The sequence below is a fragment of the Poromitra crassiceps genome (assembly GCF_964638095.1).
Source record: "Poromitra crassiceps genome assembly, chromosome: 5".
NCBI lineage: Eukaryota > Metazoa > Chordata > Actinopteri > Beryciformes > Melamphaidae > Poromitra > Poromitra crassiceps.
The window spans coordinates 65,223,349-65,244,599 of record NC_139642.1 but is presented as its reverse complement, the minus strand read 5'-3'; the positions used below and the strand labels follow the sequence as shown (position 1 = coordinate 65,244,599).

Sequence of the window (21,251 nt, the reverse complement as noted above, 5' to 3'; positions counted from 1 at the left end):
CAGGGGTGTAGTGGAGGGTAAACACACAGGGGCATAGTGGAGGGTAAACACACAGGGGCGTAGTGGAGGGTAAACACACAGGGGCGTAGTGGAGGGTAAACACACAGGGGCGTAGTGGAGGGTAAACACACAGGGGTGTAGTGGAGGGTAAACACAAGTAAACACAGTTTACCCACCTCTTTGAAATGAGGCAGATCGTTTACTCACCTATTTTCAGATCAACTGTATCAATCAATGAGGGGAAACAAGGTGGGTAAACTACTCACCTTGGATAGTTTACCCACCTCTGTATTTACCACTACACAGCTGATCGTGACATCACGGATACTGGAGCCAATCCCTGTCCAGTATTCAGCAGTTAAAGCCCCAACACATTCTCACTGCAGATGGGTCAGGAACCCTTGTCGTCATTTTGTCGGGAGTGAGAATGTGTTGAAAGCCCGTGTTGTATGCTGTGATTGGCTAGTTAGGTTCTAGATAGGCCTAACCCTGATTGGTTGCTTTGGATTTTTAAATGAGGCAGAAGGAGGGAAAGTCATCTTACGGATTTTGACAAGATAATATAACCTTTTTTTGTGGGACGGACAAACAGACACAAATTATTATTCAAAGTAGAGTATTTTATATAGATCTTGACACATGACTTTAGGGGGTCTTTAACTCATTGAGTGCCAGCCACTTTTGGAAGACGGATGCTCCCAGTGCCAGCCCTTTCAGAGCGTTTTCAGTGATTTCTCGAGGCCCACAGAATATTGTGTGATATTACTATGTAAACACGAACACGCCCAAAGAACGATGATACTCTATTGTATCATCAGCAAAAAAAAGTTTATTGATATCATTTTCCGTTCTTTAGTTATCAGCCGGAGAAGATAGGTTGTTTTCACCAAAAACAGACGTTTCAAATTAGAAGCTGAGATAATCAGCCTTTTGTGAAATGAAGCATTTCAAGCACATCACTGACTCTGAAGCTAATATTTTCTGATGTAGTGACACCTCAAAAATAATTTCCTTCAATAAAACAGCGAAAACAAAGGAATTTTGTTTGGCAAAATAATATTTTTTAGCTGCAACCATCAGCGCTGGCCCCTGCGTGCGCAGACCCTACACTTTCTTGCTGGTCTTGATTTAATGCTGGTGGGCATCAGATATTCTAGCTTGCCAATCTGTCCATCGAGCCTGCTGTCTGGGTCTGTCTGGGTCGGTGTTGTATGCTGCCCTGCGTGCCCCCACCCCCCCCCCCCCCCCCCCAACTGCAAACCCCTCCTCCGTGGGTGTGTCTCTGGTGGCTCTCTGCTGCGTTTGCTCTGCACTGAAAACCCAGCTTTTTCACAGCGTTCCGCATGTATTTGTCACCGGCTCCCAGCGCTTCCAACTGAGAATAATAACAACTCCACAACTAATCATGTGGAGGGGCTATCGCAGCGGACACGGAGGGGCTCAATTGTGGCAGCAGATTGGCTGCTGCAGGCACAGCTAACGTTATGCTTCATGCATATCGATGCATACCGATGCGGTTTCCGTTTCATCACGGGGCTTCTGCTGCTGTTTTTCCTCACCTTTCTCTAATCTGGAGAGCACTGTCGCCACCTAATGGGTCCGTAAAATAGGTTGTACACATTCAACATGCCCCAAATTTTTACAGGAGATGTATCAGGCTTTGATCCACGTCCCACCGTCAAAAAACGCAATTGACGACAATCGTCGTCATTGGCACTCTACGTTACTATTTGAATTGACGACGATTGTCGTCATTGGCACTCAATGAGTTAAGCAAAGTGACAGCACTATAAGGTTATTAGCATATAGTATAGCATTATAGTATGATACTATAATGCACTTATGAGGACATATGAGCAGTATTTGCAGACTGCAAGTAAAGTGTAAAACAAAAAGAGTATTTGTTGTCACTTTGGCATGGAGGTATAAAGAATTATGAATGCTCAACTTATAATACATTATGTCCACCACTTATAATACTTTATAACCCTTGTTATACGTTTCCATGCATGATTAGAAACATTTATAAAGTTTTATAAACATATACATTAAGTTTTTAAGTTTTTTTTAAGTTATCCTTTATTTATCCCCATGGGGAAATGCATCCTCTGCATTTGACCCATCCTCTACTAGGAACCTTCCTAGAACTAGGAGCAGTGGGCAGTCGCAGTGCAGCGCCCGGGGACCAACTCCAGTTCTTTTGCCAGTGCCTTGGTCAGGGACACTGACAGGAGTATTAACCCTAACATACTGTACATGTCTTTAGGTTAATTTAATGTTATGAATGTGCTCATAATGCATTGTAGACATGACCTTCATAGAAAGTGTTTGTTACCAAAATATCTTGAAGACGGGCGATACTAATTAGATTGTTTACCTGCTTCCAGCAAGACCCTTGAGAAAACAGAGAGACAAACATTAAGTGACATATTTCATGGTTAGTCTAGAGAACCTTCAGACTAATATCTGCAGAGATCCTCACCACTTGTCGAGGAACGTTGGTGTCGTACTTGAGTGTGAAGTTCTGCTTTGTCAAGGCGATGCTGCAACCAGAAACACACAGAGACTTGAATGAGTGAGAAGAGATGGCTTGTGAAGTAGCACTGCACACAGGGTTCCCACTGTGACAATCTAGCTCAGTGAGATCTATTGGTTGATCTCAGGGTGCTTACCGCTAGACCCGAAATAACTTTTGGATAATGAGTGTTAGACTACTTGCACAACTCCACTACTTCCTGAAATGAGTAGGGCATCTTGGTTTCCTGTCCTACACTATTGGATGAACTGATTAATGTCAGGTGTGCCTGACTGCTGCAGTCACAACAACAGTGATCAGGCACACCTGATATTAATCAGTTCATCCAATAGTGTAGGACAGGAAACCAAGATGCCCTACTCATTTCAGGAAGTAGTGGAGTTGTGCAAGTAGTCTGTAGTGTCAGTGTCTCGCATTTAACCAGTCAGTCTGTGCATTATGTTTAGTGCAAACAGACAATTTATTAACAAATATTTGTCATTATACATTGATTATTGCTTATCATTGAAATTATAAACAGCATTTCATTTATGGTCATGTCTATCCACACTTAATAGTTATGAATTATGGAATACAACTTTATGATTTATTATTATTATTGTGTGTACAAAGTCTAAATATCAGGTTTACAGTTACAGCGGGGTGGGGTGGGTGGACAGGTAGATCTTGTGCTGTTGAAAAATGTAAAAGTAGATCTGAAGTGTAACAAGGGCCCTGGACCACGTGCTGCGTGTGGTAACGGCGGGGGCAGGCATCCCTGGGTTGTGGCTAGATGGGGTACAGCCACGTATGGAGTGACATGAAATCGTGGCAATTGTTATTATTCCATGTAATTAATTTGTGTTACTTCTTGTAGTGTCATGACGAAAGCAAAGATACAAGAGGGTGAGATAAAGGATACATCCCCCAATATTGAAGTAGCCTCTAATACTGTGTGTGTGTGTGTGTGTGTGTGTGTGTTCCTTCCTCTAGACCTAACCGTATTTTCAAAATTTCTGATCACCAATACCATTATTATTATTTTTTAGTGCTTTATAGCATGAATGAGAGATGAATAGAGGGTGGCCAGCTATTATAATTTCTGTCAAAAAAATAAGTCATATTTGAGATCCGGGGCTTTTCATAAAAGATCCTGGGCTGTAACCCCAAAAGGCCAGGCCTAACAACCTACTGCTTGTAGGGAGATGCTGCTTTATCCTCCAAACTGCATGATAATGTCAATCTAATAAAAAGAAGAAAGAAATCTCCAATAGGCTGTCAAAGAACATGTCGGTGATGTCAGGTGTCGGACGCGATGATACAATTGCCAAAATGCGACATTCACACAAGTTGTACTCTTAGATTGAATGGTGAGAAGAACCAGAACCAGAATTGACACAGATAATTAGCGAGCAGATGACAGAGATTCCAGAGAATTTTTAATAACAGAAATCGGTAAGTAAGTAGAGAATCCTTGGTGACAAGTAGACCTATAGCTGCGTCTGTGTGCAATTGTCACAGGGGCGAGAGGAGGGGATGAGATGGAGGCACGCCTCGGCGCTGCTGACTGGGAAGTGAATACAGTGCAGCGCGTCCCCGAAAGTGGAAAGCGTCCTTTCCGTTCCATATGACTGACACTGAATTAATAGTCTTTAGTGACAACCAAATTAATTAACGTGTGATCTCTTTCTCTCTCTCAATCCCTCCCTCTGGCGGGCGTGCAGAAAAGACTTCAAAGGGATTGCAGCGACAACCAAATTGACGTGATAAAAACATTGGCTGTAACGCGAGGGGACACTGACACAGAGTTCATGTCTGTAAAATGTTCTGTAAAATGTAGTTCACCACTTACGGTTTTAGCACGGGCCGAAGCAAAATAATAACGAAATAGCGAGTTTGTAAAACGGGCCGAGGGTATTTGCATTGGGAGGAGGAGGTGTGTGTGTGTGTGAGTCAGTGTGTGCTCGTCGAAATGAAGGCACCGTCCCAAGCGGGTGGGGTCAGGCTTATTGAAACACACCACCCCTTCTGGAAACGAGAGTGAAAAGTCATCCAGCGCCCCCCGAAAGTGGAAAGCGTCCTTTCCGTTCCATATGACTGACTGACACTGAATGAATAGTATCTAGACCAGCGTGCTCCGCACGTGCTAAAAACTGATCTAGCTGATATGAGCGACAGGGATTGCACCATACATTAATATCCTCTCTGTGGAAGTCTGGGGGAGGTTTTACTGATTTTCAACCCGCTTTCTATCATTACAATGTCAGTAATGATGCAGATGGACAGCCTTTACCTTGTCTTCATATTTTCCTGCACAGAGAGCTCCGCAGTTTATTCCAGCACTTCCGTGTCCAGGATGATTCAAAACGCATCATTCTGTACAGGAAGTGAACAGGCGAGGGCGGCTTCGAAGGCGGTTACTTTTTATTTTCTCTGTACATCCGCAGGAAACGCATGGAGATCCTTAACGAGCGTTAATGACCCATACCAGTTCGCGGGGCGGAGTTTCTGCAGGCAGTCAAAGGTGGATTACTCAATGCAGAAAACATGTAAACTTTTCTCTGATTGGATAAAAATTGCCGCCGACCTCAAACTATCCAATCAGAGAAAGGTTGATCGCCATGCCTATCCAACGCCGCCATCCGTGAGTCTCTACGAGTTACGCTTGCAGAGATACGTCCGCCCTGCCTGCAGGACTACAGGAGAGACATAGAGAACAGCGGGGGGTTGGGGGTTTCAAGTCACTGACCAAACACTCTATTTCAGTGATTGCTGTCAGAATATAGAGCCATTTAACACTTATTTTAACACAAAAACATCGCTGAATGTACCTTTAATGTTTATCTAGCACTTTAGTACTGAGCACTTTACAATGAGCTGAATTCAGATACTAGGTCTAAATCTATCTTAGTGCAATAGAGCGATGTGCAATAACACACAAGAACTTACTGGAGAACTTTGCACTTAACTCTTAAACTTAATATTGTCTTTAAACCCGCATTTTCTTTACATTTTGGTCCCAGTGAAATATTATGCGATCTCTCCTGTTTCTAAATATATCTGTAGCGTTTGGTTTGAACCAGTAGAACTATTTTTATAGTTTATAGTATAGATGAAAATCTCTGGTACAGTGCTGAAGCAGGAAGTAGTAGTCACTTTGCCTCTCTATTCCCATGAGAAATCCTCCCCGGGGACAATAAAGCTGAACCTAACCAAACCAATAATAAATAAATATATTTTCTTAACCACCAGTAGCACCCGTGCGAGTGTGGATACATATTTCTCTTAGCACAGAATAATTTTTAATAGCCTAGGAAAACTGTAGCACTGTACAGCCCTGCACAATGCTATCTGTTTTGGGGAGCTAGTAGTTCATTCTCAGCTAATCTCATTGTCCATGACTGGAAAATTGGTCTGTTTTCCAGGTTTTCCAGGAAGCATGGGAACCCTGTATATCAAGGTATACTGGCCCTTGAAAAGTCTGAAAAGTCTTATATATACATGTACAACTAAATTTCAGGCTTAAAAAAAAAAGTATTCAACTCTTCAATAAAGTCATTGGGTTTTCTTTGGGTTAGATTTTTCTGCTCGTTTGTAGTTTCAGAATATTCATGAGCTACTGTTTGTTCAATTGGAAAACATACTCTGGATATTTGGGGGTTTATATTTCCATTCTTGTTTGACATTTTTGTATTGTAGTTGTTTGTCAACTAGATTACAGCAACAATTACAGCAACTAGCAAACTAGCTAATCTCACCCTTGTTTTGAGCAGAACTGGTAGAACTTCTTACAGGTGGCCTGCAGTAACCGGAGACCTCCTAGGTACCTACAGTACAAAATGAACAGAGAAATTTGAAGTAGCCTGAATATTAGAATAGGGATGAAAAATCATTAGCGGTTGAATGATAAACCATGATATAATTCCTGATGGTTAGTATTACCATTTGAATTATCATTAAAACCATGTTTGATTACCACGCTTTGAAAAACACAGGAAATACTGTCCATCGTCAACCAAAGTTAGCAAGTCTGAGTTTTAAATATAAAACTTGGTGAAATGTTTTCAGTGAGTGTATCAGTACTTTTTGAACATAACAATAACGCTGATAATACTGTTAACTGTGATAATTCTGGTCACTATAATCATGATATGAAATTTCATACCCTTTCATCAGTAATTAGGGAGGGGATGCACAATATCCGATATGCCGATATTTTCCAACTCTTTTGGCCGATTGCTGAAGCTGATAGCAATATATGCGCTCATTTTTCCCCACCTATATTTTCAGAGAACATCAAGTCTTTCCTGTAGTGGAATCAACACATTATTATGCCTCCTATGGTGATGGCCCACTGGCAGATGCAGACATAAATGCAATGCTTTTTAAAAAGTATACATTCACTGGGGAAAATAAGAAAACTACTTCAACTAAGCTCAAGTAAAACATGCCATATTTTTTTATGTAACATTTTCTTTCAAACAAAACATTGTCATTGTCATTTAAACATTATTTTATGGGCCTGTCATATAGTCAGAAATGTTTGTTTCGGGCGGATGGTGATATTTAATTTGAGAGGCTTTATCGGTCGATACAGATGATCCCTGAATATGATGAGATCTACGTCAGAGTTGTTGTATACAAACCCTTCAGCTCTATGTGGTGTTTAAAGTCGAAGTGAACCGGAACGGAATGCACCAGCACGAGCGTCGGACACTGAAAACGAATTGAGAGGCGGACCATATACGTGTCGATGATTTGATTTGACAATTCTGAGGACTGGCTTTGGCATTGGCCAATCCTGGCATGTTCCACCCCCAAATCGAGTGGGATTCAGCCTGTTGTCATGATACGCGAGTGGGATCCGCAGAGTACCAGGCACCCACCGGCTTCGTGCGGAGCGAGCGGACAATCCGATCCATAGGTGCTGCCCGCCTGCCTGGAATCTCCGAGAGACGACCCCTGACAGCCAGGGAGGCTGTCAGGCTCGGAGGCGCGCGCTATTATCGTTATAAATGTAAATAATATTCCTGGGATACGTGTTTTAACGAGCCAGTTACATTTCTTTGCATTCTTAGACATTACCGTTTGATTTAGTTTGCATAATTGCTCAAGTTAGTACCGTAAATTCTGGACTATAAGCCGCGGCTTTTTTCCCGTTTTTTGGGCTTTTTTGGCCCCTGCGGCTTATATAACGGTGCGGCTTATCTATGGATTTTTTCCAAAAAAAAAAAAATCTCTCTTTTTTAGCACTCTTTCTAATTATAAATCCACTTCTGTTTTAATTTCCTCTCTTGCCCTCTTTTACAACATAACATAACACAACACAGGTAAGCAGAAAGAAAAAGACGAAGCAATCACCGCCATGAATGAGGAAATGACTCACCTGCTGGAGGCTGGAGATACACCGGCTTGGGCTAAACTTTTACTCCGTGAAACACTATCGATTAAGTCCGACATCGCTCAGAGGTTTGAGCAGCTTGAAAACAAGTTTGAAAACGTGCAGAAGTCCATCCACTCACTCACTAAAGAAAATAAGGCAACCGTGGCGTGAACAGAGTTTCTAATGCGGAAAAGCGCATCAGCGCACTGGAGGACAAAAACAACACAGTGAGTCCGAAAGTGGATAAAATGCAAAAACAAATCGAAACCCTGCACACGCAGGTTGATGACTTAATCAGCAGGAGTAAAAGAAATAACATTCGCCTGATCAATGTAAAAGAGGGAGCTGAGATTGGTAACATGGACGCTTTCCTTGGCAAAATCCTGTGTTACATCCTGGACCTGAAGGAAGGCGAGAAACCACCAGAGGTGGACAGGGCACACCGGGCGCCTCGGCCACGTCCAGACCCCGGCCTGCCACCGAGGGCCATCTTCATCTGCCTACTACTCCGCTGGCCCGACCGTCAACTCATCCTCCAGGCTGCGGGGAAGAAGCCCCTCACCTGGGAGGGTACGCGCTTTTTCGTCCGGCAGGACCTCTCCGCGTTGGTGCAGCAGAAACGCGCAACATACAACAGCATCATCGAAAAGGTTAAAGTCAATGGATATCGCTTTGGCGTACTGTACCCAGCGAGACTCGTCATAACCATTGATGGACAGCGGCGGAACAAGAGCTCAAAGTGAAACTGCCGAATATCTTTTGAGTTGGACTGGTCAATAGTACTGTGAGTAACTAAAATAAAAAAATAAAAAACGGAATTCTCTCTTCTTTAGCACTCTTTCTAACTATAAATCCACTTCTGTTTTAATTTCCTCTCTTGCCCTCTTTTCACCACACCGCGGACACCGTGTGCACTGTAAAAAAAAACACAGGTGGTGTTGTGTTATGTTGTTTTGTTGAAATGTTAATAAATGGGAGCTTCCTCAAACAGCCATCTCTTTCCCGACAATCCCCTCTGTGCATGAACCCTTACATATGGTAATTAAACATTAAAACACACAAAAAAAAAAAAAAAAAACATTAAAACACCCGCGGCTTATAGTCCGGTGCGGCTTATATATGTAAAAAACAGTCAACTTTGCAGGTGCGGCTTATACACCGGTGCGCCTTATAGTCCGGAATTTACGGTAGTTAGTTTATGGGCTAGAAACTCTGCCAGATGACAGGCACTAGGCGCCATTTTCCCCTTCATTTGGAAGAGAAAATGATCCTGAAATGAAGATTTGATTGACAGCTGCATGTCGTGAAATGATTGGTTGAAATGGGGTAGAAATTTGATAGTACTAGGTGACGTCAGCAAACTGTAAATCACTGTTATCAATGAAATCTTGAAAAACGAACTTTTGATGTGAAAAAGTGTGAAAAACTAAAGAAATTAGATTGTTGTGATTTGTTTTGCATACATTATTAAATAGGTGCACTGCATACCCAGGTATTTGAACTAAAAGAAAAGAAAAGTCATTGTTGGGTTCAGCTCGACTTTAAGCACGTCAGAGTTGTTGTATACAAACCCTTCCTTCCTGCTGATACAGAAGAGATCTTGCAAGCTTCCAAACTCTGTGGGGTCATTGAGTGGGTGAGGGAGTAACACCTGCAGCAGCACAAAAATAACACATTAGCTGTGCACAATATATCCCTGACTAAAGTGTTTTAGAGTGTGTGTGTGTGTGTGTGTGTGTGTGTGTGTGTGTGTGTGTGTGTGTGTGTGTGTTTTTACTTAAGTCGAATTTGTGGACGCACTCAACTTGAAGAATTCAGTTTTTTTACAAGCTGGACTAAAAAGTTGCACTAAAAAGGTGCTGAGCAGTGGCCTGAAACAGAGTAAATGTGGACATGTGTAATGCGTGTATTTACGTCCACATGATCTTATTCCAGCTCAAATAAATACGGGTGGCCATCGAATTCGAAAGCATCGTCCATATTCTCGATATCAGATAAATATCCAGCCATGCCTACGTGTGTTTACCCTGCCATAGACGGTCATGGGGGCTTGATCGACTGCGTCTGCGCAGACTTGTCTGAGCTCTGAGTCCCCGGATGTCAGTCCCCGGAATGGAATGCAGAACAATGGATGGCTGGCAGAGGTAAACACAGCGCATCACATTCATGTCAGTATCTTCAGGTCCGAAAATAAGCTATTTACAGGACGTAAATACACGCATGACACATGCCCACATTTCCTCTCTTTCAGGCCGCTCCTCTGCGCTCTTTTAGTGCAACGATAACGTTAGTGCGTCGATTTCAGGGCGAGTTAAAAATCATAATGAAAGCTGGAAATAAGGCCCAGCTTGTCAACAGGTGGTAAAAAGCTGATTTTACGGTCAGTGTTTAAGGTTGGGTTTAGGTAAGTAGTGGTTATGTTATGGTTAGGGTTACTAGTCTCCATGGAATGCATGTAAGTCTATGTACAGTATATAACCCAAAAGTGACCTAAGTAAGACTGTGTGTGTGTGTGTGTGTGTGTGTGTGTGTGTGTGTGTGTGTGTGTGTGTGTGTGTGTGTGTGTGTGTGTGTGTGTGTGTGTGTGTGTGTGTGTGTGTGTGCGCGTGCATGCATGCTTGTGTGTGTTGCGTTACCAAAGTCTGGCTCTCCACCAGCGTCACCTCGGCCCAGAAGTTGGAGATGGTCAAAGCGAGTGTTTTCCCATTGAATCCATCAGAGGGATTTCCCATTAATCCAACCCTGTGAATGAGAAGATGAAGTGAACTCCTGAACATTTCCAGACATCACTCAGACGGCCTGCATGTTTAGCAACAAATGTCCGTCATGAGCGCTCTCCCGCGAGCACGGACTTTACCCCCCCTAAGTGCAAAGTCGCTGGCAGAGCGGGTCTAGTTTAGCAGCTCCCGGCTCATTTCCAGAACATGCCGTGAGCAGGTGGGTGATTAACAAACCATTAACAAACCATCTCTATATATATAATTTCATGAATGGACGTAGTTATGTGGCTGGATTATTTGGAAGAGAGCCAAATTGGTGAGTAAACAAGTAAAAGTTGAATGGTTTATTTTCCTCCATCTGCCAGTCTGCATTAGGCTATTGATTGACAAGTGGCTGCTATTAACGTTCACGCATATTAATTAATTGTTCACACATATCAATGAATTAAACGAGTTTACGTCCAGATGCATCGAATTCCTCAAGTGCCGCAAACGGCTTGAATGGTTTATTTTCCTCCCGGTCAGTCACGTCCAACAGGACAACAGTTTGTCACAGCTGGCATGTGACCGATGACAGGTGTTTGTCAGGTGATCTGTTACAGTTTGTCACAGCTGCTGACACAGTCAAACTGGAACTTGAGACACACAATGGCTAAAGCCTGAAACGTATGTATCAAATCCCTAAAGCAAGTCTGCAAAGCTACAAGCACATTCTCCGCTTCCCTGTAGGGGGCGAGGTCAACCAAATAGGCATTGCGATGTTTCCACAGTTAAAGGATGGCTTTACCGATTATCAACCCACTTTGTATATCATTATAATCTCTGTAATAGAAGCACATGGGCAGTGTTTACCTTCTCTCTCTGTTTACCTCGTGGAGAAAAATCCTCCCTTTGTCTCCCTGTACAAACTCCGCCCCCGTCCGCTGCAGGTCATTAAGGCTCGTTAAGCCTCTCAATGAGATTCTCCGTGGATGTGCGCATACTTATATATCTTTTTAAATAAACAATAACAGCCGCCCTCGGAGCAGATTCCACGTCTCGAGCAGAACTTCTGCAGTTCTGCAGTTGTTCTGAAGAATCCCTTTAGTTTTTCCACTTCCTCTCCTCACCTATTTCACTTCCTTTACCTCACTTCTTTCCCTAGCTTTACTCCTCACTATGAGTTATTTTGTTCACCTGTTGGCTGCTTCACTGATTGTCCCCATTAAGTTCACCTGAGTTCCCTTCCTCACTCCTTATTTAAAGTCTACACTCCTCAGCATCATTCAGTCACACACTAGTCTGGCTGGCCAGCCTCCTCTCCCTTCCGTCCGAGGAGTCTGGCGCCGCAGGTCTCCATAGTGGGATTGCGATGGGCGGCACTTAGCGGCAGGGCCCTTGGAAAATATTTTCCAAAAATCCAACTTGCTGTTTTCAGCGTGTAGCAAGTTAAGTTAAGTTATCCTTTATTTATCCCCTTGGGGAAATTCATCCTCTGCATTTGACCCATCCTCTACTAGGAACCTTCCTAGAACTAGGAGCAGTGGGCAGCCACTGTGCAGCGCCCGGGGACCAACTCCAGTTCTTTTGCCAGTACCTTGGGCAGGGGCACTGGCAGGAGTATTAACCCTAACATACATGTCTTTCTTGATGGTGGGAGGAAACCGGAGCACCCGGAGAAAACCCACACGGACACGGGGAGAACATGCAAACTCCACACAGAAAGGACCTGGGACGGACCGGGGTTCGAACCCGGGACCTTCTTGTTGTGAGGCAACAGTGTTAACCACTGAGCCACCGTTCCGCCCACCGTCCAAACTAGATGAATGATGAATAGTTTGACAGTTATTGAGTTGATTTGAGTTAATGAGTTATTAATTTGAGTTAGTGTGGACCAGTGATGTCACTGGTCCACACTTTAACACGAAAACACGATTTCAGACGGACAAGCCCGTCTTTATTGTCACACGGTTACACATCAACACATGCACGGAGGGCCACAAACACACACATGCTGACGGTGGCCGGTGAAATTTGTCCTCTGCATTTAACCCATCCTGGCTTTGTCCTTTTCCTCCGGGGGGCAGGCCAGGAGCAGTGGTCGCTTTCTCGTACAGCGCCCGGGGACCAACTTCGGATGTTGTCGTCACTGGTCGGATGACGATGACGATCTGATCTTCTGCATGTTTTTAATGGGGGGGGGGGGGGTTATATACGGAGGAACCCCCTGGGGGAGCACGGGGAGAACATGCAAACTCCACACAGACAGAAAGGCCCTTACGACGAGATACCCCACCTGGGCAGTAGGCACTGAAGATATGGGGGGAACACAACCACAGCGCCCGCAGTGTCCCAGGCGAGAATCGAACTCAGGACCTTCTGACTGCGAGGCGACAGCTCTACCACTGAGCCACCGTGCCCCGTAACACTCAATAACTGTCAAATTAAATGACAGACTTCAAAACCGTTTACAGTTTTCTGATATACTACTGACGTTCTAATGATACAAAGCTGGTTGAAAATGGGCGGAGTGTTCCTTTAATCACTGAGTATTTCCAGGTAAAATGATTGTGCCCTACAGCAGCGAGGGTAGAGAGGAAAATGCCTGGAGTCTGACGGCGGTCTGATGAGGAAGTAATCGTGCGGCACTTCTATACTTTCTAATGTTACTGGACCAAATTCTGATAGTGAAACGGGTCATTTTGCACGAGCTGTGTTGTGTACGGTAGCGGTGTTCACTTCACACCGCTCGGTCAGCTCAGCGAGTCAGCAGCATGGAGCCCTCTCCTCCTCGCTCCTCTCCCAGGCTGTCTGTCACCAGTGCCCTGCTGCACCAGGCAAGCACAGCACTCGTCTCTCACTCACAGATTCCCCTCGCGTTGGAGGGTGTTCACGGTGTGTTTCGCGTTGTTTGGTCATGAAATGGAAAAAAAATGCCTGCAAGTCTGCTGCCTTTTGGAGATGAACTGCTATTAAAGGCAGCCGCGATGAGGGCTCTGCTCTGTCCCTATCAATAGTCCCTATCTGCAGCGCTGGGCTCTGCTGCTCTGTTACAAAGGGTAACCACAGTGTAAACACTGTGGTTACCCTTTGTAACAGCGGAGTGACTGATACAGTTGTTAATTATACACTGCCAAAAGTGTACTGGCTACCTTTTGAAGGCTTGTTTTGAAGGCAACAATAAATATGCCTCAATGCCTAAATGTTGTGTTTTCTTGTTCCACTACTTTTCGTTGTAGTGGCAAATTTGACAGTTGTCTTGTCCCACACTGTGCTACAGCAACCCCAAAATCATGTGTGTGCATTAATAAGAGAATTGAGAGTAAAAAAAAAAGTAACTCAAAAGTAACGTTCCTAGTAACTAGTTACCTGGAAAGTAACGAGTAACTTAAAGTAACTAAGTTACTTTTCAGAGCAGTAACTAGTAACTGTAACTAAGTTACTAATTTAAAGTAACTTGCCCAACACTGATTATATATACATTCCATCCCTATGCTGTTTGAACTCAGCCTAATCAAGGTTACAGCTGTGAAGCGGAGTGACATACACACAGTGATGGTATAATGAAATATCGGCACAACTGGAATGCCTCTTGTCCAATCAAATTGCTCGGCGGGAACTAACTGTTGTGGCCATGTCTATCACGGGCTCTCTCTCTGGTGTCACCTAAATCCCGCCCCCAGCTGCCTCATAGGATGCTGATTGGTGTGAAACCACCGGTGGTTCAGATTCAAACCAATAGATTGGAGTGTGGCAAGATTATTTTGTTGTGGGAGCGGGTCGTCCACTAATCAGAAGGTCGGTGGTTCGATCCCCGGCTCCTCCAGGCCGCATGTCGAAGTGTCCTTGGGCACAACGCTGAACCCCAAATTGCTCCCGATGTCTGTGCCGGCACCCCCAATCTAGCTGCCTCACAAGATGACATGACCCAGTAGTTGAGAAACACTGTGTTACAGTATGCAGGGGGAGGCTTTCTTACCTGGCATATGACCGGCATGTGATTGGCTTAGCAGGGTTGTCTTGTTGCTTGGCGGAGTAGTGAGTGAGCCACTTGGTGTAGTCCGATAGGCCCTGAGAGGTCAAGAGGAAACCAGTTGCCCTTTATTTATTTATGCACAATACCAAGTTTGGAATACGGAAACAAACACACTTAAGGCCTAAACATGGTCGTCCGTCAGAGCCTCGCCCCGCCCTCCCCGTAGGACGGCGGGTGGAGCGCCGTCCTACGGGGAGGGGGCGCCGTCGGCTGACGGGGGCTGCTCGAAAATGTGACTTCACGGCGACGATACGTGCGTGACGTCAGCTGCAGGAGAGTTGTGATTGGCCGTTGCCTTGGCTCTTCGTCGTAAAGTCGCCTTTCAAAGCATGATGTTAGATTATAACGAACTAGTTGTGTGGCTTAGCCTTCCCAAACGTTGAGGGTCGTTTTTTTAGAATTTAATACATAGAATTGGGAACGTTACATTCAATTTCATTCAGACTGCCTGGCACACAATCTCCGCCATTTTCACACGGAGCTTCCACAGGAGGAGGGGGGTGGGAGGAGGGAGGGTGTAGTGGCGTCCGAGCATGTAGGTCTCGCTGGCGCTGCCAGACGGCGAGACGGCTCCAATTCGAGGCGGACGGACGACCATGTTTAGGCCTTTAGCCAGCAAACTCATTAGTATCACCTCACCACCCCCAAGCTATCTGACTGTCTCATCCCACAAAGCACACACCATCATAAATGACCCAGACCAGCCACTCTATCAGCACTTCACTCTCCTTCCTTCTGCCTGTAGGTAGAGACAACATATTCACTCTCCTTCCTTCTGCCTGTAGGTAGAGACAACATATTCACTCTCCTTCCTTCTGCCTGTAGGTAGAGACAACATATTCACTCTCCTTCCTTCTGCCTGTAGGTAGAGACAACCTATTCACTCTCCTTCCTTCTGCCTGTAGGTAGAGACAACCTATTCACTCTCCTTCCTTCTGCCTGTAGGTAGAGACAACATATTCACTCTCCTTCCTTCTGCCTGTAGGTAGAGACAACCTATTCACTCTCCTTCCTTCTGCCTGTAGGTAGAGACAACCTATTCACTCTCCTTCCTTCTGCCTGTAGGTAGAGACAACCTATTCACTCTCCTTCCTTCTGCCTGTAGGTAGAGACAACATATTCACTCTCCTTCCTTCTGCCTGTAGGTAGAGACAACCTATTCACTCTCCTTCCTTCTGCCTGTAGGTAGAGACAACCTATTCACTCTCCTTCCTTCTGCCTGTAGGTAGAGACAACATATTCACTCTCCTTCCTTCTGCCTGTAGGTAGAGACAACCTATTCACTCTCCTTCCTTCTGCCTGTAGGTAGAGACAACATATTCACTCTCCTTCCTTCTGCCTGTAGGTAGAGACAACCTATTCACTCTCCTTCCTTCTGCCTGTAGGTAGAGACAACATATTCACTCTCCTTCCTTCTGCCTGTAGGTAGAGACAACCTATTCACTCTCCTTCCTTCTGGCTGTAGGTAGAGACAACCTATTCACTCTCCTTCCTTCTGCCTGTTGGTAGAGACAACCTATTCACTCTCCTTCCTTCTGCCTGTAGGTAGAGACAACCTATTCACTCTCCTTCCTTCTGCCTGTAGGTAGAGACAACCTATTCACTCTCCTTCCTTCTGCCTGTAGGTAGAGACAACCTATTCACTCTCCTTCCTTCTGCCTGTAGGTAGAGACAACCTATTCACTCTCCTTCCTTCTGCCTGTAGGTAGAGACAACCTACTCACTCTCCTTCCTTCTGCCTGTAGGTAGAGACAACCTATTCACTCTCCTTCCTTCTGCCTGTAGGTAGAGACAACCTATTCACTCTCCTTCCTTCTGCCTGTAGGTAGAGACAACCTATTCACTCTCCTTCCTTCTGCCTGTAGGTAGAGACAACCTACTCACTCTCCTTCCTTCTGCCTGTAGGTAGAGACAACCTATTCACTCTCCTTCCTTCTGCCTGTAGGTAGAGACAACCTATTCACTCTCCTTCCTTCTGCCTGTAGGTAGAGACAACCTATTCACTCTCCTTCCTTCTGCCTGTAGGTAGAGACAACCTACTCACTCTCCTTCCTTCTGCCTGTAGGTAGAGACAACCTATTCACTCTCCTTCCTTCTGCCTGTAGGTAGAGACAACCTATTCACTCTCCTTCCTTCTGCCTGTAGGTAGAGACAACCTATTCACTCTACTTCCTTCTGGCTGTAGGTAGAGACAAGACAACCTATGTGTAAGAAGGCCCGTTTTGACAAAAGCTTTGTCCCAACAGCCATACAAACCCTACATTATGTAACATACACTGTAGTTACTGTGTGGTGTGCAATGTCAACATATGTCTCTGTTTTAAGCTACTGTTACCTATGTTTATGTGTTTCTGTACAGTGTACTTTGTATCTGGTACTTTGTACAACCCTATACCTTTTATGTCCTACTACATGTTTGTATTATGTACGCAACTTCTGTGAAAAATAATTTCCTCTCTGAGGACAAATAAATCTGTCGACTGTCTAGACAGATAATATGTCAGTATGCCAATATATTCAGCCCATATTGGCCTTTTATACCACTAGCAATCTTGTGCGCATAGGCTCGCCCGCTGCGCGGCCTCGCCCACTGCACATCGGGCTCTTTACACACCCCTGAAAGTTTCAGCACGATTGCATGTAAAACGGCATAGCTGTGGCCGGCAAACAAAAATGTAAACAAACATTGCCCACATACTCAATTGTATATATAGGTAGATAGATGGTCTGGGTGGTTGGCAGGTGTGCATTAAAATCACATCATCACATGCCTAATCACATGTTGTAAATTCATCCACTACGTGAATGAGATCAGTTCACTGTGTCAGCAAACGAGTACAAAGTGCAAGATGACAAATGGAGGAGGTAACGTTACAAACCACTTGTCCAATGAGCTGGAAGCCAGTAGGCAGCTTCATCCCAAACACATGAAGCTGCTTCTCATTGATGAGCCACTCCTGCAGAGGAGGAACACATGTAACATTTGTCAGAATTCCAGGTGTAACGATTAATCAATTCATATAACTACATATCGTATCGTATCGCTCTAAACGTGCCAATATCGTATCGCTCTAAATGAGCCAATATCGTACTGTATCTCTCTAAACGTGCCAGTATCGTATCGCTCTAAACGTGCCAGTATCGTATCGCTCTAAATGAGCCAATATCGTATCGCTCTAAACGAGCCAATATCGTATCGCTCTAAATGAGCCAATATCGTACTGTATCTCTCTAAACGTGCCAATATCGTATCGCTCTAAACGTGCCAGTATCGTATCGCTCTAAATGAGCCAATATCGTATCGCTCTAAACGAGCCAATATCGTATCGCTCTAAATGAGCCAGTATCGTATCGCTCTAAATGAGCCAATATCGTATCGCTCTAAATGAGCCAATATCGTATCGCTCTAAATGAGCCAGTATCGTATCGCTCTAAATGAGCCAATATCGTATCGCTCTAAATGAGCCAGTATCGTATCGCTCTAAATGAGCCAATATCGTATCGCTCTAAATGAGTCAATATCGTATCGCTCTAAATGAGCCAATATCGTATCGCTCTAAATGAGCCAATATCGTATCGCTCTAAATGAGTTAATATCGTATCGCTCTAAATGAGCCAATATCGTATCGCTCTAAATGAGCCAATATCGTATCGCTCTAAATGAGCCAGTATCGTATCGCTCTAAATGAGCCAATATCGTATCGCTCTAAATGAGCCAATATCGTATCGCTCTAAATGAGCCAGTATCGTATCGCTCTAAATGAGCCAGTATCGTATCGCTCTAAATGAGCCAGTATCGTATCGTAACCACGTGTCATGATGTGTATCGTTACACCTCTAGTGATAATGCATTGGCATCATTTGGGTATGGCAAAGCATGGAGCTGCCATAACTAGCCTCATTAGATCTTTGGAGTTTTTGCCATTACAATGAAGAGCAAAGATCAAGCAGAAATGTACTTGGAGGGCATATTTATTCAATATAATTATTTATTACACTGACCAAATGATATCTAGTTAGTAATCAGTCAATATGACCTCTCTGCAGACCCGGAGAGCCCAGCCAGCAGTTCATCTACCTGCCGCACTGATACCAGCCGTACTGATACCAGCCTAGCCTAGTTTAAATTGCTTAAAATGCCCATCCCTATACTGTACCAGAGTTTCTGAGTTGTGACGTTGCATGACGTTTCGGGACTACAAAAATGGCGAAAAATATAGAGTCTGTATCAGAAAATTATAGAATTAATTGTTCTGTTCATATTAGCTATCATTTATTTTTAGTAGTTGCACATTAAGGCCTATGTAGTTACCATAATGATGACCCACTACTTGCTTTTGGTATGAAAACACCCACCACAAGAAAACAAGCTTTACTTCAGGCGTCTATGTTTGTTGCTTTTTCCGACCAAGAGCACTTGAATCACCACTTCACAACTGGGAAGTAGGAGCTTCCGAGGAGCACGTGAATGCAGCAAAGGTTACGAACCCAGAATCGTCCAAAGCTGCGGTCGCTAGCTTGCTGTTGCAGGCTGAGGAAGTGGGAAAGGTGGGGCAGGGTGTTCTGCTGCAGGCAGTAGAATACCACGCTGGCCAGCCGCGACGCCATCAGCCCCTCCTGGGGTTTCTCCAAGAAGCGACTTACCCTGAAACACAAAACCAACATCCATTACTCTCCATCTGCAAAGAGGAGTGTCCTTTCTGCATAATCCTTGTTTACCGTTGTTGCACATTTTACTGTACACATTTATTGTACATCCCCTTATATATTCATATTTAAAAATGCAATCCCTGTATAAGCCTTGTTCACAAACCTATGTAGCGTTGTTACACTTACCGTACACTTTGACTGTACACTCCTTAATATATTCATATTTAAAAATAGTCACTTAACTACATTGTATATAGCGCAGTCTCCACATTGTATATAGGAGTCACTGTAAATGTTTTGCTTATGTCCAACAAAGTATTCTTGCCTTGATCGCCTTGACTATGTGTAAACTTCTTCTTTTTTTCTCTATATGTGTGTACTTGTGTACTCTGTGTGTACTTGAGAGCAAAGCTAACCGGAGCCCAATTCCTTGTATGTGTTTGCATACTTGGCCAATAAAGCTTTTCTTCTGATTCTGATTCTGATTTAGGCATGTCACCATAACTACTCTTTGTTGGTCGATATATGTCCCAGAAATAATTGCGATAAACGATATCATTGTCATTTTTAAGACAGGTTTTTGCCACTGATATAATGATAATATATAATAACATAATAATGCAAGCAGCACACCCTTTCAAATAGCAATGGACTTATTAGCCCTCCAGACCCCAAGTAGAGTTCTACAATGTTGCTGCCGTTTCACTGGGAATTCAGATTTTTTTTTTTTGCTCATTCCAAACAGCTATACCAAAAAGAACTGAAAAAGACCGTTCTCGTGTGTGTGTGTGTGTGTGTGTGTGTGTGTGTGTGTGAGAGAGCAGACAAGAGGAGAGAAGCATGTGACCAGAAATGCAAAACATGTCTCAACCGTTTTTCTTATGTAAACAAACACGCATGTAAACATGTAAACACATGTAAAAACAATAGGCAGTTATTATTGAGGTCAGTCAAAGTATAGAGGTCATGTCACATAGCTTAGTGCTCGTTCACACCATACGCCCACACATTTCATTTAGGCATCCTTGTTAACAGGCAAGGCCGTTCACACCAGCCGCGCGCGTGGCACGCTCAAGGCGTGCTCAAGCGATTGTTCAGGATTCACTCCTGAAGTTGTGAGGGGGGGGGGGGGGGGGGGCGCTGAGGAAAAGAGAGGGCTTCTGGTATGACCGGTTAAGCACGAGCTCAGGTTCAGCGTGCCTCAAGCTTCAGCTCGGCTTATGTTAAGCGCCTGGTGTGAACAAAGACTTACGATAAGTCCATGAATTGATGATTGTGACCAGTGGCGCCGGAATGAGTTTGCAATTAGGGGGACTTTTTTTTTGTCTGCGCGAAAAATTGACGTTTTTATGGACGTTTGGATGATTTTTAGCCATATTTAGAGGAATATCTCATTTTAAATTAACATTAGGATTATACTGTAGTGATGTCATTATTCAGTATTTTCTCCTTTTCTCACTCACTTGGTGACCTGGGGCCTGTACTACAAAGCAAGATTAGTGGTTTAGCGAGGTAACTTCAGGTTTAAACCTGGTTTGGCCGTACTACAAAGCAAGTTAACTTCTTACCGACATATATTTCCATAGCAACTTATGCTTCACACTTAACCTGGTCCGCAGCAGGTTAAGTTGCAAGGATAAGATTAGACCTTAAATACACCGCCCACGAACCAATCAAATCAGCAGTTTGGAAAAATGGCCAACCCCTTTCTGGATGAGTTTCCCATCTAGGAAGGAGCACGAATTGTAATGTTGAATGAGTAATGTTAATCAATGTTAATGTTAATCAAGGACTAAAGCCTTGCACTTGTTGGCTATTTTAATTAAGCCCTACTTACCACTTTGGAATATGTTTTTATATATTCATTTTTGTGCTTTTAAGTAGCCTAGATACGTTGTTTGATCCCGCTGATCGATTGCAGCTGAATAGTGAGTGGAGAAATATCACTAAACCGGCATAAAAAGGTTA

At 44.0% G+C, this 21,251-nt stretch overlaps 1 protein-coding gene across 1 annotated transcript in view; it reads right to left on the bottom strand.

Moving 5' to 3' along the window:
* gkup (glucuronokinase with putative uridyl pyrophosphorylase) overlaps nucleotides 1-21,251 on the bottom strand; it is a gene marked incomplete at both ends in the record, with an annotated part of 60,777 nt that overhangs the window by 28,311 nt on the left and 11,215 nt on the right. Inside the window, 8 exons of the mRNA XM_083636859.1 lie at nucleotides 2,378-2,394; nucleotides 2,483-2,543; nucleotides 6,274-6,342; nucleotides 9,470-9,549; nucleotides 10,535-10,640; nucleotides 14,577-14,668; nucleotides 17,513-17,590; nucleotides 19,122-19,278. Coding sequence (XP_083492985.1) covers nucleotides 2,378-2,394; nucleotides 2,483-2,543; nucleotides 6,274-6,342; nucleotides 9,470-9,549; nucleotides 10,535-10,640; nucleotides 14,577-14,668; nucleotides 17,513-17,590; nucleotides 19,122-19,278 — 660 coding nt within the window. The remainder of the gene's footprint in view (nucleotides 1-2,377; nucleotides 2,395-2,482; nucleotides 2,544-6,273; nucleotides 6,343-9,469; nucleotides 9,550-10,534; nucleotides 10,641-14,576; nucleotides 14,669-17,512; nucleotides 17,591-19,121; nucleotides 19,279-21,251) is intronic.